This window comes from Ammospiza caudacuta, chromosome 5, assembly GCF_027887145.1.
Source record: "Ammospiza caudacuta isolate bAmmCau1 chromosome 5, bAmmCau1.pri, whole genome shotgun sequence".
NCBI lineage: Eukaryota > Metazoa > Chordata > Aves > Passeriformes > Passerellidae > Ammospiza > Ammospiza caudacuta.
The window spans coordinates 25,543,755-25,562,972 of NC_080597.1; the positions used below are offsets into that span (position 1 = coordinate 25,543,755).

The following is a 19,218-nucleotide window of genomic DNA, read 5'->3' on the forward strand; positions in this document are numbered from 1 at the left end:
GCTTTATTCGCTAATCTTTCCATCTCTGTGGCTGAGCCATCTTTGGACACTGGATACCAGGAACACCATTTTTTATTGGTGTGTAGTGTTCTGTAAGTCATCCTGGGGGATTCCTTGCTGTGGCTATTCTGGGCTGCAGTAGATTTTGCTTCCATGTGCTGGGAGCTTCCTGCCTGGGGCATCACTCTTTCAGCCACATTTCCATGACTGCCAAGGCACCATGGAACACTAATACCTTTAATAGAATAATTTTTCTTTTGAAAAAAAAACAGTTGCACATCCCCAGAAAGTGTATGACACAGAGAGGTATTGGAATCACCCAGCATTTATAGACTGCGTCTCAGAAGAAAAATCATCACAACTAACTGCAGCTTTCTAAGCTATAATATCCATTGTGCACAATTGCTACCTATTTTCCATCCTTCCTGCTTTTCTTTGGTACTTCTGCTGCTGAGCCTCCCCACAGGGCACTGCCAGCTTGTGATTATGTACATGATAGGACAGAAGGTAGAGCTTGTGAGCCCCCTCTGAGTATGGCTTCAGTAAAAACAAATCTCGTTCCACTTTGTTCGGTGAATCTCCACACTGTAAATGTATACATCTGAAAAAAAACCCCAAATACCCAGGAACCACAAACACTGGAAAGTAACCTGTCTTTCTTCCTCTTGGCTGCCTAACACTCCCCTCTGCCTGTCCTTTGAGAATAGCAGCCATTTTCACAAAACTTTCCTGGGAATCTGGAGGAAGACGGAAGGTCACGCTGTGGCAGATTAATGCACAGGAGGAGAAGGATTTCTTGACCACTGTTAAGAGAAGATGGACAGCAAAGCAAATACAGCCCAGCAAAAAGGCAAGCATGCCAAAATGCAAGATTACAGGTAGGACTAGGATGTCCATGTCACAGGTTGCTACAAGGAAAAGCTAGTAGAATACAACTTCTGCCTTGGGATGTTCATGTCTACATTAAGACAAAACACAGCATATTGGTGAAATTAAGGGGGAAGTGAAAAGGTAGTAATATTTTGTAGATTTTTATTTCTCTCTCATGCCAGAACCACAGAAGAATCAGGATTAAAAAATAATGAAAATGCCACAGTGGTGCTGCAGATGGAATAGAGGCCATTTCATCTGCCCAGCTGCAGTTCGATTACTGAGTTGAGAAACACTCCTTCTCCTTCCTCAGCTGCCCATCCCTGTACTTTGCACTGATTTAAGATTCCAGTGATGGGAAGCATGGTTTCTGCATGTTAGAGAGTACCTTCCTGTACGTTCCAGCTAGCATTTAATTAATTTCCTCTGATTTAATGAGTTAGCTCGTGTAGGAGAGCAGAAAGCAGCCGCTCCTGTGGAGACGCCGGACCCTCACAAGTCCTTGCCCGTCCCTGTTGCCATTGATTCCGTGCGCTGGTTTCTTTTCCTTGGATAAAACGCAGGGACCAATATCAAAAAAAGGCCTTTCGGAACTTCTCATTCCAGTGGATTGCCGCCGGGATATCTCAGTGGCAGGGTAGCGAGGGAGGCCGTGACCCAGAGCACGTGAAGGTTGGACTCACTGATCTCAGAGGGTTTATTCTAACTTAATTGATCCCGGAATTCCGCATAAATCCCGCAGACCGGACACTTGCAGCGCCCGCGTCCCCCTGAGGCGGCAGCGCCCGCCCCGCCCTCAGGCCCCGCCCCGCCCCTCAGACCCCGCCCCGCCCAACGGGCCCCGCCCCGCCCCTCAGGCCCCGCCCCTCCCAACGGGCCCCGCCCCGCCCCTCAGGTCCCGCCCCTCAGTCCCCGCCCCTCAGAGCCCGCCCCGCCCACCAGAGCCCGCCCCGCCCCTCAGGCCCCGTCCCGCCCCTCAGAGCCGGCCCCGCCCCTCAGAGCCCGCCCCGCCCCTCAGAGCCCGCCCCGCCCCTCAGAGCCCGCCCCGCCCCTCAGGGCCCGCCCATCTCTCGGAGCCGCGCCACCACCCCGGCGCGCGGGGATGACGTAACGGAGCAATCTCCGCCCCCTCCCCGGCCCTCGCCGTTGCGGGCGGCCGCTGCGCTGGTGACGTCACTGCGGCGCGCCGGGCCGCTCGCACGTGTGGCGGTGGCGGTGCCGCCATGAGCGGCCCCGTGCCCTGCGCCGCCTGGGTGCGGCGCGGCGTGGCCAAGGAGACGCCCGACAAGGTGGGGCCGGGGCTGGGGTCGCGCTGAGGGAGCGCCCGCGCCCCCGCCGCCGCCCTCACCCCTCTGTGTCCGCCCCGCAGGTGCAGCTGAGCGAGGAGGAGCTGAAGGGTCTCATCGAGGAGGCGCAGGACCGGCTGGGGTGAGCGGGGGCAGCGGGAGGGACTCGGCGCCACTCTCGGGCTCTGCTCGGCCGCTCAGAGCCGGCGAGGGGAGGGGGCGGCCCGGGCACGGGGGAAGCGCAGCCCGGGGGCTGCAGCTCGGAGCGGGGACGGGCAGCAGGCCCGCGGATCCCTCCGGCAAACACCGCGCCAGGGCAGGCTGGCGGCCGGCGGGGCCAGCGGGGCAGCGTCGGGCGCGGTGGATCGGGGGCAACATCGGGTGCTGCCGTCGGGGACGTGCGGTTCCTCAGCTGTCAGTGGCAGCGATGGGCACTGCGGGGCCTGGCGCTCGCTGGAGCTCCGCTTCCCGCCTGCAGGGAGAATTAAAGCGCTGGGTTTGTATCCGTGGCTGCTTTGGACATGTGGCAAACGGAGATGGGAGTCCCGAACTGCTCGGGAAAAAGGGTGCTGAGGGTGGGACAGGGCACTCTAGGTAGGGAGGGCACAGTGGAGATCAGAGTGATGGAGTATTCGTGCTTTGGTAAAAAAGGCAGAACGTCACTCAGGGGTGTGTTTATGTTGCACACTGAAACCGGAGGCATCGCAGCTCTCCCCTCAGCGCTGAGAGCCCTTAGTTATGTAGTTGTGTTGTCTTGTCACTCTGCTTTTAAGAAAAGTGTATTTACAAAACTAATACAAGAAGTGACGTAGAAGACACAGTAGAAGACAAGAAAGAAATGTCTCTCTTTTGTGTAGAAAGAATGGGGGATTGAGGTCTTATTCCATTTTCTGGCCATTTTCTGTTAGATCTGTTCATATATTTAGGCTTCTGAGTGTTTCAGCTCTGTAGGGTGTGTGGTAGTGCCACAGTGTGAGTGGTTAAACAGATGCAACAGGTAGCAGAAAAAGTTTTTATAGTTTGGTGAATATTGTTCACCCTGTTTCTGTTGGATGTATCAGTGACACCACTGATACACTACCGAGTGTACTGTCCCAGGATGTATTTTATTCTGGTTTTTCTGGTTTTGGTTATTTAAAGGTTCCAAAATAATCTTAAATATTTGGAAGATTCTCACATTGTGTTAATTTCTTAACTGATTAATGTTTCTGGTTTGTGTGGAGTTATTTGTTTCCCCTTTCTGTGTGCGAGCATTTGGTTTTCTGAGTGATTTCCTTTCTCTTGCAATTTCAAAAGCATGGAAAGATTTGAGATGCATGCTATAAAACTTCAGGATGGAAGTATGAAGACCATCTGAAAAAGCTGATCTATTTATAATTTGTTGTACTTTGCAGAATTTGCAACACCCCACTTTTTTCCCTGTCCAAAGATCACCAATCAAACTTGGATTTAGTTATTTAATTGCCTCGATATTCATCTCTAGTTATGTCGCTAATGTGAAGTGTTTATTTTACTGAACAAATTAGGAAAATTAGGTTTCTGATATTTAGTTTAGAACCTGTATCTGAGAACTGCCTTGGCTCATTGTTGCTTGGGAATTTTGTGTGCAGGACAGAAGTGCAGCGTGTTGAGCAGGGGTGAGTTTCTTTGGAACATGCTCCATTGGGACATCTTGGGTGTTTGTTATCTTCTCAAACAGTCTTTAATGTGCATTTCCTTCTCCTAAATTCCTTGCATGCAGAATTGATGTCACAGAGTTCTGATTTTTCTAGATGTTGCATGGTTTACCCCATAAGAAGAATCCACAGTGTGACCTTACCTAATGAATGTTAATCTATGTGATTTTTACTTTGCTTAAGTATGGGAAGTATGAGGAAATTAGGTCTTAAAAAGCTTGAAGAAATGTGGGAATTCTCCCACATGACCATGCCCCTGAGTGGGGAAAAGAAAGGAAGGAATGGCATGGACACTTGTGAATGCACAGAAGTGAGGTTGAGAGCACTGTATCCACAAAAAACGTGTAAGAGAAAGGGGATTGCATACACAGTTTACCTTGTTGAAGAAAATATATGCCATGTTTTGTCATGAAAACTTTCAAGGAAAAACTTCCTCTGAAAGCCTGAGAGTTACAGATGCCTTGTACTTTAGGAAAGGCTCTAGAAGGAGTGGATTGATTTCGAAATTATTGGCATAAGGGCTTGAAAGCCATGTGAGCCACTGAGACTGTGTGCTGAAATCTCACCAGCAGCCCCCTGGAAGTGTTCTGTGTGTCTGCCACAATTTCTCAGGGCTGTGAACTTTCCACAGGGACGGTGCCGGTGGCAGTGATGAGGGCCAGACAGCAGGTGACACGAATGCACCCGTGCCCGGCAGCAGCACTAAGTCTTCCCAAAATAATGAAGAGCTGTCTGATCATGAACTGGATGAATATGATTTGGACAATTATGATGCTGAGGAATACACAGGTAAGAAAAATTTGTGTCTCAGATGTGCAGTGTAAGTGAAGAACCTTTCCACTTCTTGTTTTACTGAGGGCTTTAATATCCTAAGGCTACACTGTGTTAAGATTCAGAAATTCACAGTTTTAATTATTTGCTTGTCTCATCTTGGGAAGTCATTTATTGAGGGAAACGGTTCAGCATTCCCCTTGATGACACTAAGACCAAGTGCATGTTGGAAAGGTCACTCTGGCTGCTGTAGTGCTGGAGCAGAGCAGCAGAAGTCCCTGAAAGCACTAAGCAGTTTATCTTACCAAGATACTTATGTTTGGAATTTGGAAGTTCATGTATACCACTCCTGATATTTTGCTATTTAGGTAATACTGGTATTGGTACAGGAGTTTCTAACTTTGCCTGTTACAGACATGTATAAAAAGTGTTCTGAAATTCCCATCTAGGTGATTTAAAACTTGGAGACTCTTTGGCTACTCTGACAGTATATGGGAGCAATGAAAACGATCCTTACATCACTCTAAAAACCACTGTGAGTACTTAAAAGATGTTAATTATCTTAAACTGCACAAACTTTAAAATCAGTTAAATTTTCCACTCTGCCTTGGGGTGTCTAAGTGCTTGCAGTCCTTTTTCAAAGGTGTGCCAGAGTTTTGGTTGGATGGTGCTCTTTTATTTTAAGGTTGCTTTGTGCAGGCCCTTCTTTCTGTGCCTTTTGCATTTAAGTAGGAGGTTAAGGTGAGCTGGCTCCTCACTTAAACCATGCACTTCTGTACATGGAGTGGTTTTTCACCTGCCTAGTAGGTCACAGAAAATACTTGAAGGAATAACAAGTCTCAGGCAGCTAGTGGCCAAAATTAGAAAATTTCACAGATTACAAGAATCTTGCACCTTCCACCAGTTTGTGTAAGAAATCAGGCTGAGGTGGACTCTGGACTCAATCAAGGTGTCTAATATATCAGTGTTCTGTGTATAAATATGTGTGTGTGTATACGTGTATATCAATATATATATATCTAAATAGTACCGTGTCATTGGCTGCTTCTGCCTGTATTAGTTTCTACTGTCAGATGGGGAACATCTTTGCAGAAGCTGGGTTTGTAGACATACAGAAAAATGAACACCTTTTTTCTCAAAAGAAAAGCAAGCTCTTCTTCCTATGCTCAAGTTCTTTGCCCAAATTATAAAAATTATGCAGTTCTTCAAATATCAAATGACAACAATTTTCTGTTGTCATTTGATATTTGCTACTGGAACTGTTGAAGACTATGTATTGTGTAACCTTAAGTGAATTCAAAGAATTGCAGGACTTGATAGAATTCAAATATTAAAGTATGCTTGAAGTGAATTAAAAAAAAAAAAAAAGCTTGCAATGAGAAGTCCACAAAGTCTTGTATGTGTTGAAGATGGGAAGGATGGTACTCTGGGTAGGATTATTGACTTCTGTACAGTTCTTAATTTTTCACAACAAAAATTCCCAAGTTCCTTCCATTCCTCAGTAACAATGAAAATCAGATGAGTGGTTACATCTGTTCTGGTACAGCTGAATGCCTGGTGGTGCTGTTGGCAATACTTCTTGGGAAATAGTTTCCAGGAAGTAGACAGTGGAAGTATTTCCTGGATGTGAGGAGCAGCTGCGGCACTGTTATTGGGTAAAATGCTGTTATATAAGTGGTCAAGGCACAGGAGCACAAGGGAAATCACCTTTGTTTGTGGACTCCTGGTGATGATTTTCTTTTCAGGAATCAGCTTCATCAGGATAGCCTTGAAATATATGTATATTGATAATATATATTGTTTAATTATATTTGATAATTAAACACCTCTACAAACCCACCTATGTTCACATAAAAGTCCTTCAATCTAATTTAATGACTATTCACTCTCCCAAGAATTGGGTATGGTTCTTGCTTTTGTCTGTTCAGCACCATAACATGGTTTTAGGTGGGTGGGCATTGGAGTGATTTTGAGTGTTTTCAGCTGGGGTTCAAAATTACTGATTCCAGCTTTTGAACATGGTAGTTTCATATTTTTGTGTGCTCTGCTCAACACCCCTCGTCTTCTCTTTTTGCTGTTCAGGAGCAATATGAACAGGAGGACTTTTTGATTAAACCCAGTGACAATCTTGTCCTTTGTGGCAGAGTTGATAAAGACTGCTGTAGTTTGGAGGTCCATGGTGAGTAAAACAGGGTTTGTTTTTTACAGTGAACATAGGAAGTGTCTTGCCTCATATGTGCCATGTGGCTGTGTTGAAAAGGGAGTGGGTTGGTTTTGAGGATTTTTCTTCGCTTCTGCCTTGTGTTTTGTCCTTTTCCATGTCATGGTGCTTTAGCTACTTTTCAGGACTAGAGTATTTCCTGTGTAGTTATTGCTATTTATTTCAGGCTGTATAGCAATTCCTTTCCTTATTTCATTTCTTAAAACTTTTAGGAAATACTATGGCATTTTTATTCTCTGAACATATGCTCTCCATTCCAGTCTTACTTTCCATATCCTGCAAGCATCCTCTAGTGGTTTGTTTTGTTGTGTTTGTTTTTTTTTCTTTAGCTTTCTCCTTGCTTCTTTGAGTGGGCTTTCCACTGCTGGGATTAGAAGAACCAGCACCTTTATCATCATGGTCTAGGAGAGATAATCCCTAATAGGGCCTGAATACTGCTTATTCTAGAAATAGGTTGACTTTTGCTGTGTAAAAATTTTTCTGTTGCAGCCAATAAATACTACTGAACGTGCTGACATTATCATCTTTGCTTACTGTGGTTCTTTTTGGGAATGTTTCTGGCCACTTGTGCTGTGGTCTGTGTTTCTGTAGGAAAAATATTTCATGTTAAGCAACCAACAAGACCAAAATGTGTGAAAGCATCTCGTCAGATACCAGCATGTGGCATTTTCTATGTCTGGAGGTGTTTACAAATTTTATTAACTGTAAGTTTATACCAAATATAAACTTACAGAACAATAACAAAGGCTTCTGCAGCTTCTAAAATTGGGTAACCTTGTCTTAGTTGACTACTGAGATAACTTAGTTAACTGGAGACTTTAGTTAGTATCTGAACATCTGTCACATGCACTGTGATTTTGTGTGTGATAGGATGTTATTAAAATAATTAATGGGTTTTCTCTGCTGTCCAATTGGTAAGTTATTTTATTATATGGAGAAAAATAGCTGGCTACAGTGAATTTGTATTTAGTAAATGGCTGCTTTACCAAAACTTTTCCTGTATCTCAGTACCATCTGCTAAAGGTAACTTCTGACTTCTTCACCTTCCTCTGGTTTGTCTTTTTACCTTAATTTCCCTTTCAACTTCATCTGAAATAATTTTTTTGATCGCTAATCCTGTAAAATGAATGTATCCTGATGCAGAAAGTGCTGGATATGGAGCACATACTATGAAGAGATCTTATAAACAAAGTAAAAGTATTGAACCTTGACTGAACTTGTCACACCTTTATCTAAAGTACACAGAAGAATGTTTAATTTTTGTAATTCTGTGAGGTATAACATTTGTAGAGGGTCTGGCCTCTACAGTAAAACTCTGAAGACTGAATTTTCCTTCTAAATCTTCTTGAGAATTTTGTTTTTTCCACAACTGCCTTTGTAGAAGTAACCTGCTCACGGTTGGTTGCTTTCCCTCTTCACTGATATGTTGCATAACTTTAATTATTTTTCAGTTTATAATCATGAAGAGGACTCATTTTATGTCCATCATGACATTATCTTGCCTGCTTACCCTCTGAGTCTGGAGTGGTTGAATTTCGATCCTAGTCCAGATGAATCAACAGGTAAATTACAAAGGATACTGTCAGTGTCTAGTTAAAGAATTTTTGCTTGAAAAGTGTGTAAGTGTAATGTTGTCACTAAATAAATTCTTCCTGCAGTACAAAGAAATAAAATCAATGTTAATGTCAGGGTAATATTGACTTGAGATAACCAAGATGTGAATATCAGGTATTTTTGCTTGGTGATACAGTCATCTCAGTAATGCTGCTGTAACAAATGCTTTTACTAAAATACTGATTTTATTGCAAACAATTAAGTTATTGTCAGCAGACCAGAGCAATCTCTAAAATCTGCTTTATTTTCTGTTTGCAAATGGAAGGTTGCTTATGTTAAATTTCTTTATGTCCAGTGCAGTTAACTAAATGTAAACCACAGCAAAATTTACATATATTTTATATATTTATGTATTTAGTAACATTTTTCCTGTGTTTCTCAGATTTTTTTCTTCCGTAGTACAGGGGATGTGGTTTAGTTTTGTTTGTTTTTTCCTTTCAAAAACAAACAAAACATGCAACTTTATACAGGTTGTTTGAACAGTTACTTGTACTGAAGGGGAAGGAGAGCAAGTAAATTTTTTCTGGCAACATCTGCCGTCAGCTGATATTTTTAAATAGCTCCTTGCCAGTTTTAAACATAAATACATTCAAGTAGAAGATTATGGCACATAAGTTTTACTTAACTAAAGAAATAAGGGACAGCTGGATTGCCAAATAGACTGTTTCATAACTAAATAAATGTGGTTGCATTTCATTTTTTGTTTGTAGGAAATTATGTTGCAGTGGGTAACATGACCCCAGTCATTGACATTTGGGACCTTGATGTAGTAGAATCCTTGGAACCAGTCTTTTCTCTTGGAGGCAAGAAAGAGAAAAAGAAGAAAAAGAAAGGAAAGAAAGTAAGTGTTGCAAAAAGGTTTACCTGGTTGGATGGAGGAAATTTATTGCAGGGATAATGCCTTCTTTTTTCCTCCCTACAATATTTAAAATGCTAATTGTTCTCTAAATAACTAAAGCCTGGAATTAAGAGCAGAACAGGAGTGGGGTGGTGTCCCAGTAAACTTTGAATCTTAACTATTTAAAATTGGAAGTTACAGGAACTGGCACTTGCAAGGACCCAAGCTCTGTTAATTGGGAGGAGAGAGAGGGAACTGCCAGGAGAGTTTAGAAAGAAGCTGAAGAAGTTGCACATTAGCTGGAAATAATGAGATTTCTTTGACTAGCCTGGAGGGAATACCCAGTTCTGTAAACCCAGCAGCTGGAGCAATCTGTGATCTGGGGTGGGAGGCAGGGTGCAGGTGGTGCAGAGATGTTCTCTCAAAGGCTGTGTTGCAGCAAGTGAGAGTAATTTCATATGAAGCTGTTTGTGAAGACTTTAGGGAATTCATACTAATGTGGAGTAATGCTTGATTTGCACTGAAGCTGTAATTTTCAAAAGTCTGTTTATGTTGTGTATGTACACAGAGTTTATCTTCAGAAGGGACTGAAGGACATACTGATGCTGTGCTTGATCTTTCATGGAATAAACAAAGCAGGTAAAAGAATACTTGAATAACAGTGGGTGTTAGAAAATTGCAGTCTCAATTAGGCATAGTTTCCACACAAAATCAAAAAACTTAAAAGCACTGCTGAAATTAATGCATTCTTAAAAATACACTCTTTTTTAAATTTTTTAACTAGAGTTCTTGATTTTAAATTTTTTTTGGATACTTGTATATTGCTGCAGGTCATTTTTGATTTGCAGGTTGAGGGCAGGGCAAAGGTGGGTGTGAGCCATTTGATAAATTGTCTACATTTCACTTGTTCAAACTGGAGAAGCAGAAGGGCTGCCCTGAGCTATGCTGTTCTGCCAGTGGCCTAAACCACCATTTCAACAGAGACAAGCAGATTTATAGAAGAAAGTCCTTGCTATTCTGTTTTGTTTTTTTTTTTTCCTTCTGGCTTTTGCCCCAGAACTGTGAACAGGAGAGTGTAAAAACCCTAATAGCTCAGTTACAGGAATGCCTCTGGCCTCCAGGCAGAGAAAATTCCCGGTTGCCTGAATTAACTAGAAATGAAGTCCTGCTATAGAAGCAACACGAAGTTGGCCCATCCTGGGGCAGAGGTCAAGGACAACGTGCTGACTGAAGTAAAGATGCTGTTGGTTTTTGTCACTTAGGTTGTTGTTAACAGCTCATCTGTCAGAGAATCCTCAGCAGGGGCCTTGAAACTGCTTCAGTTAGACATAGGCAGATTTTTTTTTCTTCTGTCATACATGCCTCTGCCTTTGAACATGTTCACAGACAACTCTGAATATTCTGATGAGCAGGTGTGAGCCTTCCCTTGTACTGCATTCTTATCTAGATAGTGATGAAGAAAACACCCACACAGACCTCAGTAAATGTATATAAATTGCACTCTTAATGTACAGTGTTCTTAAATCAGACACATATGCACAGTGTGACAGTGACCAGTCCATCACTCTTACAAAAGAGGAGCTTTTGTGTACCTAGGAATAGTCTCGTGATAATACAGACAAGGATGAAAAAAATTATGGCTTCAGTAGTTAAGTTTGAAATGCATAATTCTATGATGTGCTGAGTTACAAAATTCACTGATTCTGGTAGGTCTTTCAGGAAATAAAACCAGCCCTGAAGTGGGCAGCTTATGGAGAAAACAAGGAACTCCTTGGAGCAGCTTGTATATAAAATGTTTTATTGTCATTTCTTTGTTTTAAGCAAGGCATGTTGTGACAACTCTCTACAAATAACTTTCTGCCTGTAGGTCATAGTGGTGTTACTGTAAAATGTTCTTACAGCCTTCACTATGCATTTTCTTAACTTTCCTTTGTAACATTGCTTGGGAAAACAGCCTTTCCAGGAGAATGTTAACTCTTTCAGTCAGAAACACTTGGTTAATATAAAAAGGGGAGAGGGAACACTTTCAATCAGAAGCAACGTATTGAGGTAATAAATCTGATTTTAAAAGCAATGAAGCAGTTATAGGAAATGGTGTGTGTTCTTGACAGGCATTTAGGGATGTTTTGATTTGTTTTTTCTGATAAAACTTTTAAGCTGTTTTTATTGCTGTTAACACAATTGTTCAAATTCAAGTTGAAGTATGGGGTCTGTAAACTAACTGAAATTTTAGTGGTTCTATTCAGCAGTCTACAAAGGATATAGTGTTGTGTCTTCAGTAGGAATATAAACAGATATTGAAGGGCAAAATATTTCACAAACAGGTTTGTCAGGTTCTTGGCTGCATGAATATGCAAACAGAACAAAGTAGCATAGGTAGTGTTTAAAAGTACTATTCAATGTCAAAGGAAATAATGTGCTTCAAAGACTTTGTTTTGTTTGAGAAATCTTTGAGCAAATGGTATTGTAAGTAATGTCAGGGGAAATAGGAGCAGAGCTGTCATTGTTATAAGTGTTCTATAATGTAATGTAATATATCCTATTTATAATCTTTACTTAAAACTTAGAATTGCCTTTAGGGAATTATCCCTCAGGCTTGAGAGGAATCATCTATAGACCACAGTGTACTTCTTCTCAGAATTGGGCACTGTGTGTATTTTGGATTTTTGACCATTATTTCTTTGTACCCGTAGAAAGAATTTTAAAACTAATTTTTGATCTGTTATCAGGAATGTTTTAGCAAGTGCCTCTGCTGACAACACAGTGATTTTGTGGGACATGGCTGTGGGTAAGCCAGCAGCCAGCCTGACACTGCATACAGACAAGGTATGGAATATTGCTGTGTTTCTTCCACTGTAGAGTACTGCAGTTTTTCATTTGCTGCTTGGTAGTGAGCCCTCAGAACAACAATCCTCTTATTTTCTGACATCTGTGCTGAATTGTTTTAATTTATTAATTAGTTGCTTTTTCAAACAGCACTGTATTTGCTTTTTAAAAGGTTATTTAACTTTTCTTTAAACAAGTTAGAAAAGCTTTGCAACAGTTTCTAAAATACCTTTTGTGTGTTGTCCCTAATGGTGGGGAATATAATAATGCTGGTATAAGCTACAAAAATAGATTTCTGAACATAAGGTCAAACTATAACTCTCTTAAGGGAACAATGAGTGTCAGTTACAGTTTGTTCTAGGTGGAAAGGTTTAAAATAAATGATACTAAAATACCATAGTGATGGGTACTTCAGAAATGAATTAATCTCATAGTAATTAAAATGTAAAACCTAGTTATTAATAGCTGTAACCTTATTTTGCTGCTAACAAAGTCACTGCCCTTGACAAACTCCTAATTTTCATTTTTTGTGAACATCTGCATTTTTTCCCCAAACTGGAAGCAGATATTCTTTTGCCTCCAGCTTTTTTTTTTTTTTTTTTTTTTTTTTTTTTTTTTTTTTTTTTAATTAATATCAAGGGCAGAAAGGGGGCATGGAGTTCTGTTTGGTCAGATTTTATTGGACAATATCTTGTTTTCCCCAGGTGGGGTTGTTTGAAGTAATGCACATCTCTTGCACTGATTTTGAGCAATCTGAGTGGGATGGTTGTGCTTTGTTCCAAGAAAGTTCCTGTATATGTGTGTTACATAAAATCTTCCATTATCTAGGTCCAGACATTGCAGTTTCATCCCTTTGAAACTCAGACCCTCGTTTCTGGATCGTTTGATAAGTATGTCAGGATCATGTTTTCACATGTTGCACCTGGGGAGGGTATTCGTATTCATTTAAGCGTTGTGTTTTCTTTCATTTTTTTTATAACTCTGCCAATTTGAGTAATGTTATTTTTTCCAGCAAGGAAGCCAGGTTTGCATATGGCCAGGATGTACTTTTCCTTACCTCTTTTTCAGGGGTAGCAAATGCTTTAACCATCTGGACTGACATTTTCTGTGCCAGGTGTCTGCCTGCTCCAAACCAAATTTATTTCTTAATTTGGCCTTATGGCTTTTCTTCATTGGGAATGTGTCACTGTTTATTCCTGTGAAAATTTGCCCAAGTTTTGCCAGCCAGCAAGTCCACGGTGGAGGCACGAGGGACTTTAAAATCCCAGTTCTCCCCTTCCAGCTTCTATAGGCACAGCCAAAGAGTAATGGGCTGTCTCCTGTGATTGCAGCCTGGAGATGCTTGGAAATGGTTTGTGTCTGCACACTTGGTCTGCTCTTGGCTGCCAGTTCTTGTAAGTCCTGCCAGCCAAAAATATCCCTCTGTGTTCTCCCATCTCAATGGAGTAACTTTCAAATTTTAGTCTCTCACCATGACTTTCTTACATTGATTTTTTTTTTTATTCTGCTTTTAGGACTTAGTCCTTATGTTAAAATAATTTATAGACTTGCCAATCTTTAGGCAAGCCTTTAAGTTCTCTGGCTTCTGTTTGTTCTTGCTGCATCTGCTGAAGTATTGGAGGAGGACCTTTTGCTGTTAGGAGGCTGCTTCTGTCTTTTCCCTCTCAACTTCCTTTGATGAAAGGAAGCATTAAGTCCAAGCAGTGACCAGCTCCTGATCCCTTTTTAGCTGCCCCTTTGATACCATGGACACCTCTAAACCACTGTGTTATCCATAAACTAAGTGTGCCCCTTGTGGATTTTTCCTGCAAAGCCTTGCACAGGGCCACAGGCAATTCAGTGTGCATTTGGCAATGCCTTCAGAACCTGGAATTCAGACTTAAAGAAACTGTTGTGTCAAATGCCTTTAAAAGACCTGGGAAACCTATATCACACTTCTTTAATTACATGATAGAGTGGGAATGAGTTACACTGAGGATGTTGATAGTGGTGAGATGATGCTGGACTTACATGACCACTCCTCCCTTGCATTTGCACCCAGGAGCTTTTTGAGTTGGGACAGATTCTGCAGCCACTCAGCTGAGCACGTGCCTGTAAAGAATCCCAGAGGACCCACTGACTGCCATCCACTCTTTCTCCTTTGTGGAGTACTGTTTCTCCAACTATTTGTTAAGATTGTTGGATTTCAGAAATTACTTTTTTATTAAGCACATTTGAAAATGTATGCATACGTATGACAAAATGATTTCCTAATTAATGCATCATTACTTGAGTTTACTGAAGTCTGTTCGTAATTAAGTGATATATTTGCATAATTATGGTCTGCTATGTGATAAGTATCTTATGTATTGAGTAAATTCAAGCTCTGCTTAGTTTCAATAGATAGGCTTTTGGGGTAACCAGGATGAAACTTTGAAGCACATGGAAAAATCTTATGCTTATCTGCAAGAGTTTAATCTGTTACTGAATTAGAAGACTAAGTAGGGAAGTTGTTTCCATTTAATTTTTTAATTATAGTTTACATGGAGCTTCTGTAGATGTCAGTGAGAAAGCAAACTATGTAATGAAGCATTCTGCCCTGATCTTTTTTTTTTTTTTTTTTTATTTCCTGTCCCTTTATCTCCTAGATCAGCAGTGCTGTATGACTGCAGAAACCCCCAGGACAGCCATCGAGTGTGGCGGTTTAGTGGTCAGGTTGAGAGAGTAATTTGGAATCATTTCTCACCTTGCCATTTCTTGGTGAGTACTGCTTTTCTGTTTTGGTTGGTTGTTGCCATGTCATTTAACCTGTGTTAATCTACTTAGTGTTCATAATGCTTCTGAATCAGAATGGAGCTGATGGACAAATATTTGGATAGTTTGTGCTGCTTATTATAATAATGCAGTCTGGGGGAGGATGTTTTTAGGTAGTTTTTTCAGTAAGTATCTCTAGACCAGCTACTTACTTGGTATCTTCACTGTGACAGTAGAAATTCCGGAGGTGACAACCTTGGTCACGTCGTTGCAGTGTTCAGTGGCTGGGATACATTTTCCTTTGCAGAATTCCTGTTGTGTTTCATGCAATGAAGGAACTGCAGCTGAGAAACAGCTAATTAGAACGAAAATCCTGAATATTAATTCAGTGTTTCAAGTCAGCGCTAGAGGGCACTGTCCTCCTGGCTGGTATGGAGCGATCCACTCCTTTAGGTTGGAAAAGTCCTGTGAGATGGAGTTTAAATGTTAACCCAACACTGCCAATCCACCACTAAACCATGTCCATAAGTGCCTCATCGACATGGCTTTAAATACCTCCGGGGGTGGGGATTCCACCACTTCCCTGCCCAGCCTGTGCCAGTCCTGACAACCTTTTCAGTAAAGGCATTTTTGCTAATGTCCAATCTAAACTACCCCTGGTGCAACTTTTCTGTTGTTCTGTTGCTTATTACCTGGGAGAAGAGAGCTACAGCCACCTAGAGTATAAAGGAAAAATATCTTGGTGTTGTTGAGTCTTTTGTAATAAAACTTTGCAACAGAAGTTAAAACCAAATCTTCCCTATTATCTCAATGGCTGTCTAGTTCTCTGTTGCTTTATGTATACAGCCAACAGAAGTGGCTGCTCAGCTCTGTTGGTTTTATGATGTGGCTCTCTCCTGGTGTAATCACACTTAGTTTTGCACAGGACTTCTGTCAGTAGTCCTGTGCAAAAACTGATGGCTCCAAAAGCCACTAATGGCTCCAAAACTAAACTGACAGTAAAGAGACTGAAGGCTCTGTATTTAATTGCCTGCCCTGAGCACCAAACTTAGTGGGGCAACTCTATTTAAAATACATTTTAAGAAGTTTGCATGGGATTAAAACTTTCATGTCATTGGTGCAGCATAATCGAGGTTCATAGAATAGCTGGGGTACCGGCTGGGTGGAGCCTGACTTTGGGGGTGCAGGCCTGGGAACAGTGTAACATGTGCTAGGGAGAAGCAGTGTCTGCCTGGGATCAGAGGGGTTTACCAGAGGGTGGGTGTTACTTCACTGGCAGTTTTTCCCCAGAACAGTGATGGTGGCTGTTTGTTATTTAAATGTTGTGGTTTCCGTAGGCAAGCACAGACGATGGCTTTGTGTACTGTCTGGATGCTCGTGCTGATAAGCCCCTGTTTACTCTGAAAGCTCACGATGAAGAGGTGTCAGGTAAATTGTCTTTGTGTCCTCTTTGTTCCAAGTGGGCAAGGCACATCTGGAAGATGCCTTTAATCCACAGCACTGAGGTGTAGTTATTCTTTGTTAAACAAGTAAATTGTGCATGCTGATCATGGTAGCTGGCATGTGAAACAAATCTCTGCTGAGGGTATTGGGAGGCAAAGTAGGCCTGCATGGTTCCCTTGGCTCACTAAAGTGGCAGCATGGAACTTTCATTAATGTTCTGCTCCTTTGTTCTGGAGTTAGTGTGAGGAGTATATTGGGGTTGTTCTCGTATCTTCACTTCAAAATGTATCCTAATCTCTGTGAAATGGGGATTGCCTGTTGCTCTCACACTGCTGCACTCTTCATCTTCCAGGGCTACAACTAAGCAGTCAGATCAAAGGGTGCCTTGTGACATCATCTGCTGACAAATATGTGAAAATTTGGGATATCCTGGGAGACAGACCAAGTTTAGTCCATTCCAGGGATATGAAAATGGTATAGTAATATTTATGTATTGATTCTACTAAGTTTTATATATTAACTGTCTGCTTTTTTTTTTTCTGTCTAGTTTAAATCTTGTTCTACCTAAGGTCTCAGAGAGAAAAAAATAGTAATATATTCTGGGTAAATCATTTTCATCACAGTGCAGTATTCCATATGGAATTGGCAGAGTGCTTTAAAGCCTTAGAGTCCCAAATTCCAGGTACAATGTTCTAAGTAGAACTATGGGTGCTCCAGCTTGCATCTGCTACATTCAAGAAAAAGATGTGAGCAACTGTTTATAATTAGCAGCTCTTGACTTTCATTTTATGTCTTTATGAAAGAAGTTTCAGAAACTTAATTAAATTAGTTTAAACTTGCTTGGTGAAAATATTTTCAGATGACAAATTCATTTTAAGATTTTAAAAAAAAATCTTTTTTTTTTTCTCCCACCCTGCCAGGGAGTTCTGTTCTGTGCAGCTTGCTGCCCTGACTTCCCCTTTGTCTTTGCCTTTGGAGGAGAGCGGGAAGGGCTGCGTGTTTGGGATATAAGCAAGATCTCTGCAGGTAATGTTCTAATTTCTTTGAATGTTGTAGTTCTCCCCTTGCTTGCAGGGTGTATTTGTATTCAGTAATGCATTGCGACTCTGACAGAAAACTATAGGTTAGTATTTTTAAATACTCCAAGACTGTATGTGTGGTCACATTTACAGCTTCAAAAAACGTGAGTTTTTTTCTAAATTGGAAAACTGCTTGACACGATTTATGTTCTTGCAGCTGATGTGTAATACCTTATTCCTTATAATACCTATGTTTTGTTTTTTTCTTGATAGTCTTGATAGTCATATTTTTGAGTACTTATGGGAAGAAAAGTGAGGACTGGTTTTGATCACTTGTAGTTACCTGTAACTAAACAGCATGATTTTTTTGGAGAAGGCTTTTAAGAGCCTATTGGGAACCACAGACTAAAACCAGAAATAAATTATTTAAACTTAATGATGTGGTCTTCAAACCTCATCAGTTTTACAGTACTTAGGTACAGAATTATGTAGAGGAAACCGCTAGATGCTCTGGAGGAAAAATAACAGAACTTTTTAATTGAAGTATCATAGGCAGGCAATTTTCTGACCTTTAGGTTCAACTCTGCACTTGGGCTAAGGGGAAGAGCTTTGAAAGCCAAGTACATTGGGATTTCCATTCCATGGTGCTCACCAGGCTGTCCCTGCTCTACTCCTCTTCCCTCTGGGAGAGTAACATGTAAGCAATTCCATTTGTATTATAGTGAATGAAGTTTTTGGAAACAGAGAGAGGCTCGTCCTGGCCAGTGCAAACTCTGTGGCTTCTAGCTCCACAGCCAGCAGAAGCAGCAATGATTTGGAGACACCAATGGAATCATGATGGACCAAACATCAAAAAATCAAAGTAATTAATGGGACTACAACTAATGTGTATTCTGCAAATGCTCCTGTTCAGTGAGAGTTCATGGAAACAACTGGTGTCTTGCAATCTGCAAGCTTCTTCATCTCAGCCAAAGAAAGATGGTGGTGTGGTTAAGCTCTGAGCTCCTGCCTCTATTACCAGCTCTGAAAGATTGAAGCGCTTGCTTTAGCCTGAGATAATGATCCCTGAAACAGGGGCTACCATATGTAAAGCTGATACACAAAATGGAACAGTCACTAGAAAAGCATTCTGTGACCACAGAATTTTGTTGAATACTGCAAAGAGAGTTTTATCTTCTACCTTCTAAGGGCATAAGGAAAAATACTTCATACAACAGTTGTGTAATAAATAAACAAAAGATTGACTTAAATTACAAGTGTAAATAAATAATTTATCCTTAATTTAAGGCAAAGTTTACAGATTTTGACAGATCTTCCGTGTAACTTTTTAAATCTTAGGAATAGTTCTTGGGCAACAAGTTGGAGTCTCCAAGCAGAATCTTGGAATGTATTTCTAACCCAGATGTCACCAGTATCAAACCAGAAATAACCCAGCTCTATCCCACCACGACTGGGGGTTTCTTTTTCCAGGTTCCACAGCACCTGAAATTCAGTGACCCTGCACATAGTATTGGGGTTTTTTTCTTCACACTCCAGATGTATTTCAAGAGAATTTGAACTGAAATAAGGAGCTGCTACTCAAGTAGGATGAGAGGCTGTCAGGACACAAAGTGAGGGTTGGGATCCCAGCTGTTCACTGTTAGTGGTGAAAAGCTCTCTCTCTTATGTTCTTAACTCTGTTCAGTCATTTCTGCCTGACACCTGATGGGCACAGAGGAAAATCTTAAGTATCAGTTTAACCACCAACTTAAGCCCCTTGTTTGCAGAATCAGGAACCTAATCAAGGGATATGACTCAAATAATTTCCTTGCATTTATAATGTAACACCCACCTGCTTTACCTCAGGAACTCAACTGATGCTCTTACCTTCCAGTGAGCACTTGCCCTCTGCACACACTGAAAGTGCCTGTAGAGTGTTCCT

General features: G+C 41.3%; 1 protein-coding gene across 3 annotated transcripts; it reads left to right on the top strand.

Annotated features, from left to right (window-relative positions):
• Nucleotides 1-2,061: 2,061 nt before the first annotated feature.
• On the top strand, nucleotides 2,062-18,547 carry PWP1 (PWP1 homolog, endonuclein). Of its 3 annotated transcripts, none has more exons than XM_058804788.1 (15): nucleotides 2,062-2,159; nucleotides 2,240-2,298; nucleotides 4,464-4,621; nucleotides 5,053-5,138; nucleotides 6,686-6,782; nucleotides 8,276-8,386; nucleotides 9,149-9,279; nucleotides 9,845-9,915; nucleotides 12,006-12,102; nucleotides 12,931-12,992; nucleotides 14,730-14,841; nucleotides 16,173-16,263; nucleotides 16,631-16,752; nucleotides 17,199-17,304; nucleotides 18,020-18,547. In XM_058804788.1, exons 1-15 carry the CDS (start codon nucleotides 2,094-2,096, stop codon nucleotides 18,133-18,135), a joined length of 1,485 nt encoding a protein of 494 aa, XP_058660771.1. In that variant the 5' UTR covers nucleotides 2,062-2,093; the 3' UTR covers nucleotides 18,136-18,547. The 3 variants fall into 3 exon arrangements, with proteins under 3 accessions (XP_058660771.1, XP_058660772.1, XP_058660773.1); XM_058804789.1 differs by having other exon boundaries at nucleotides 2,089-2,159; nucleotides 4,482-4,621; XM_058804790.1 differs by having other exon boundaries at nucleotides 2,094-2,159; nucleotides 17,873-18,108.
• Nucleotides 18,548-19,218: the final 671 nt, after the last annotated feature.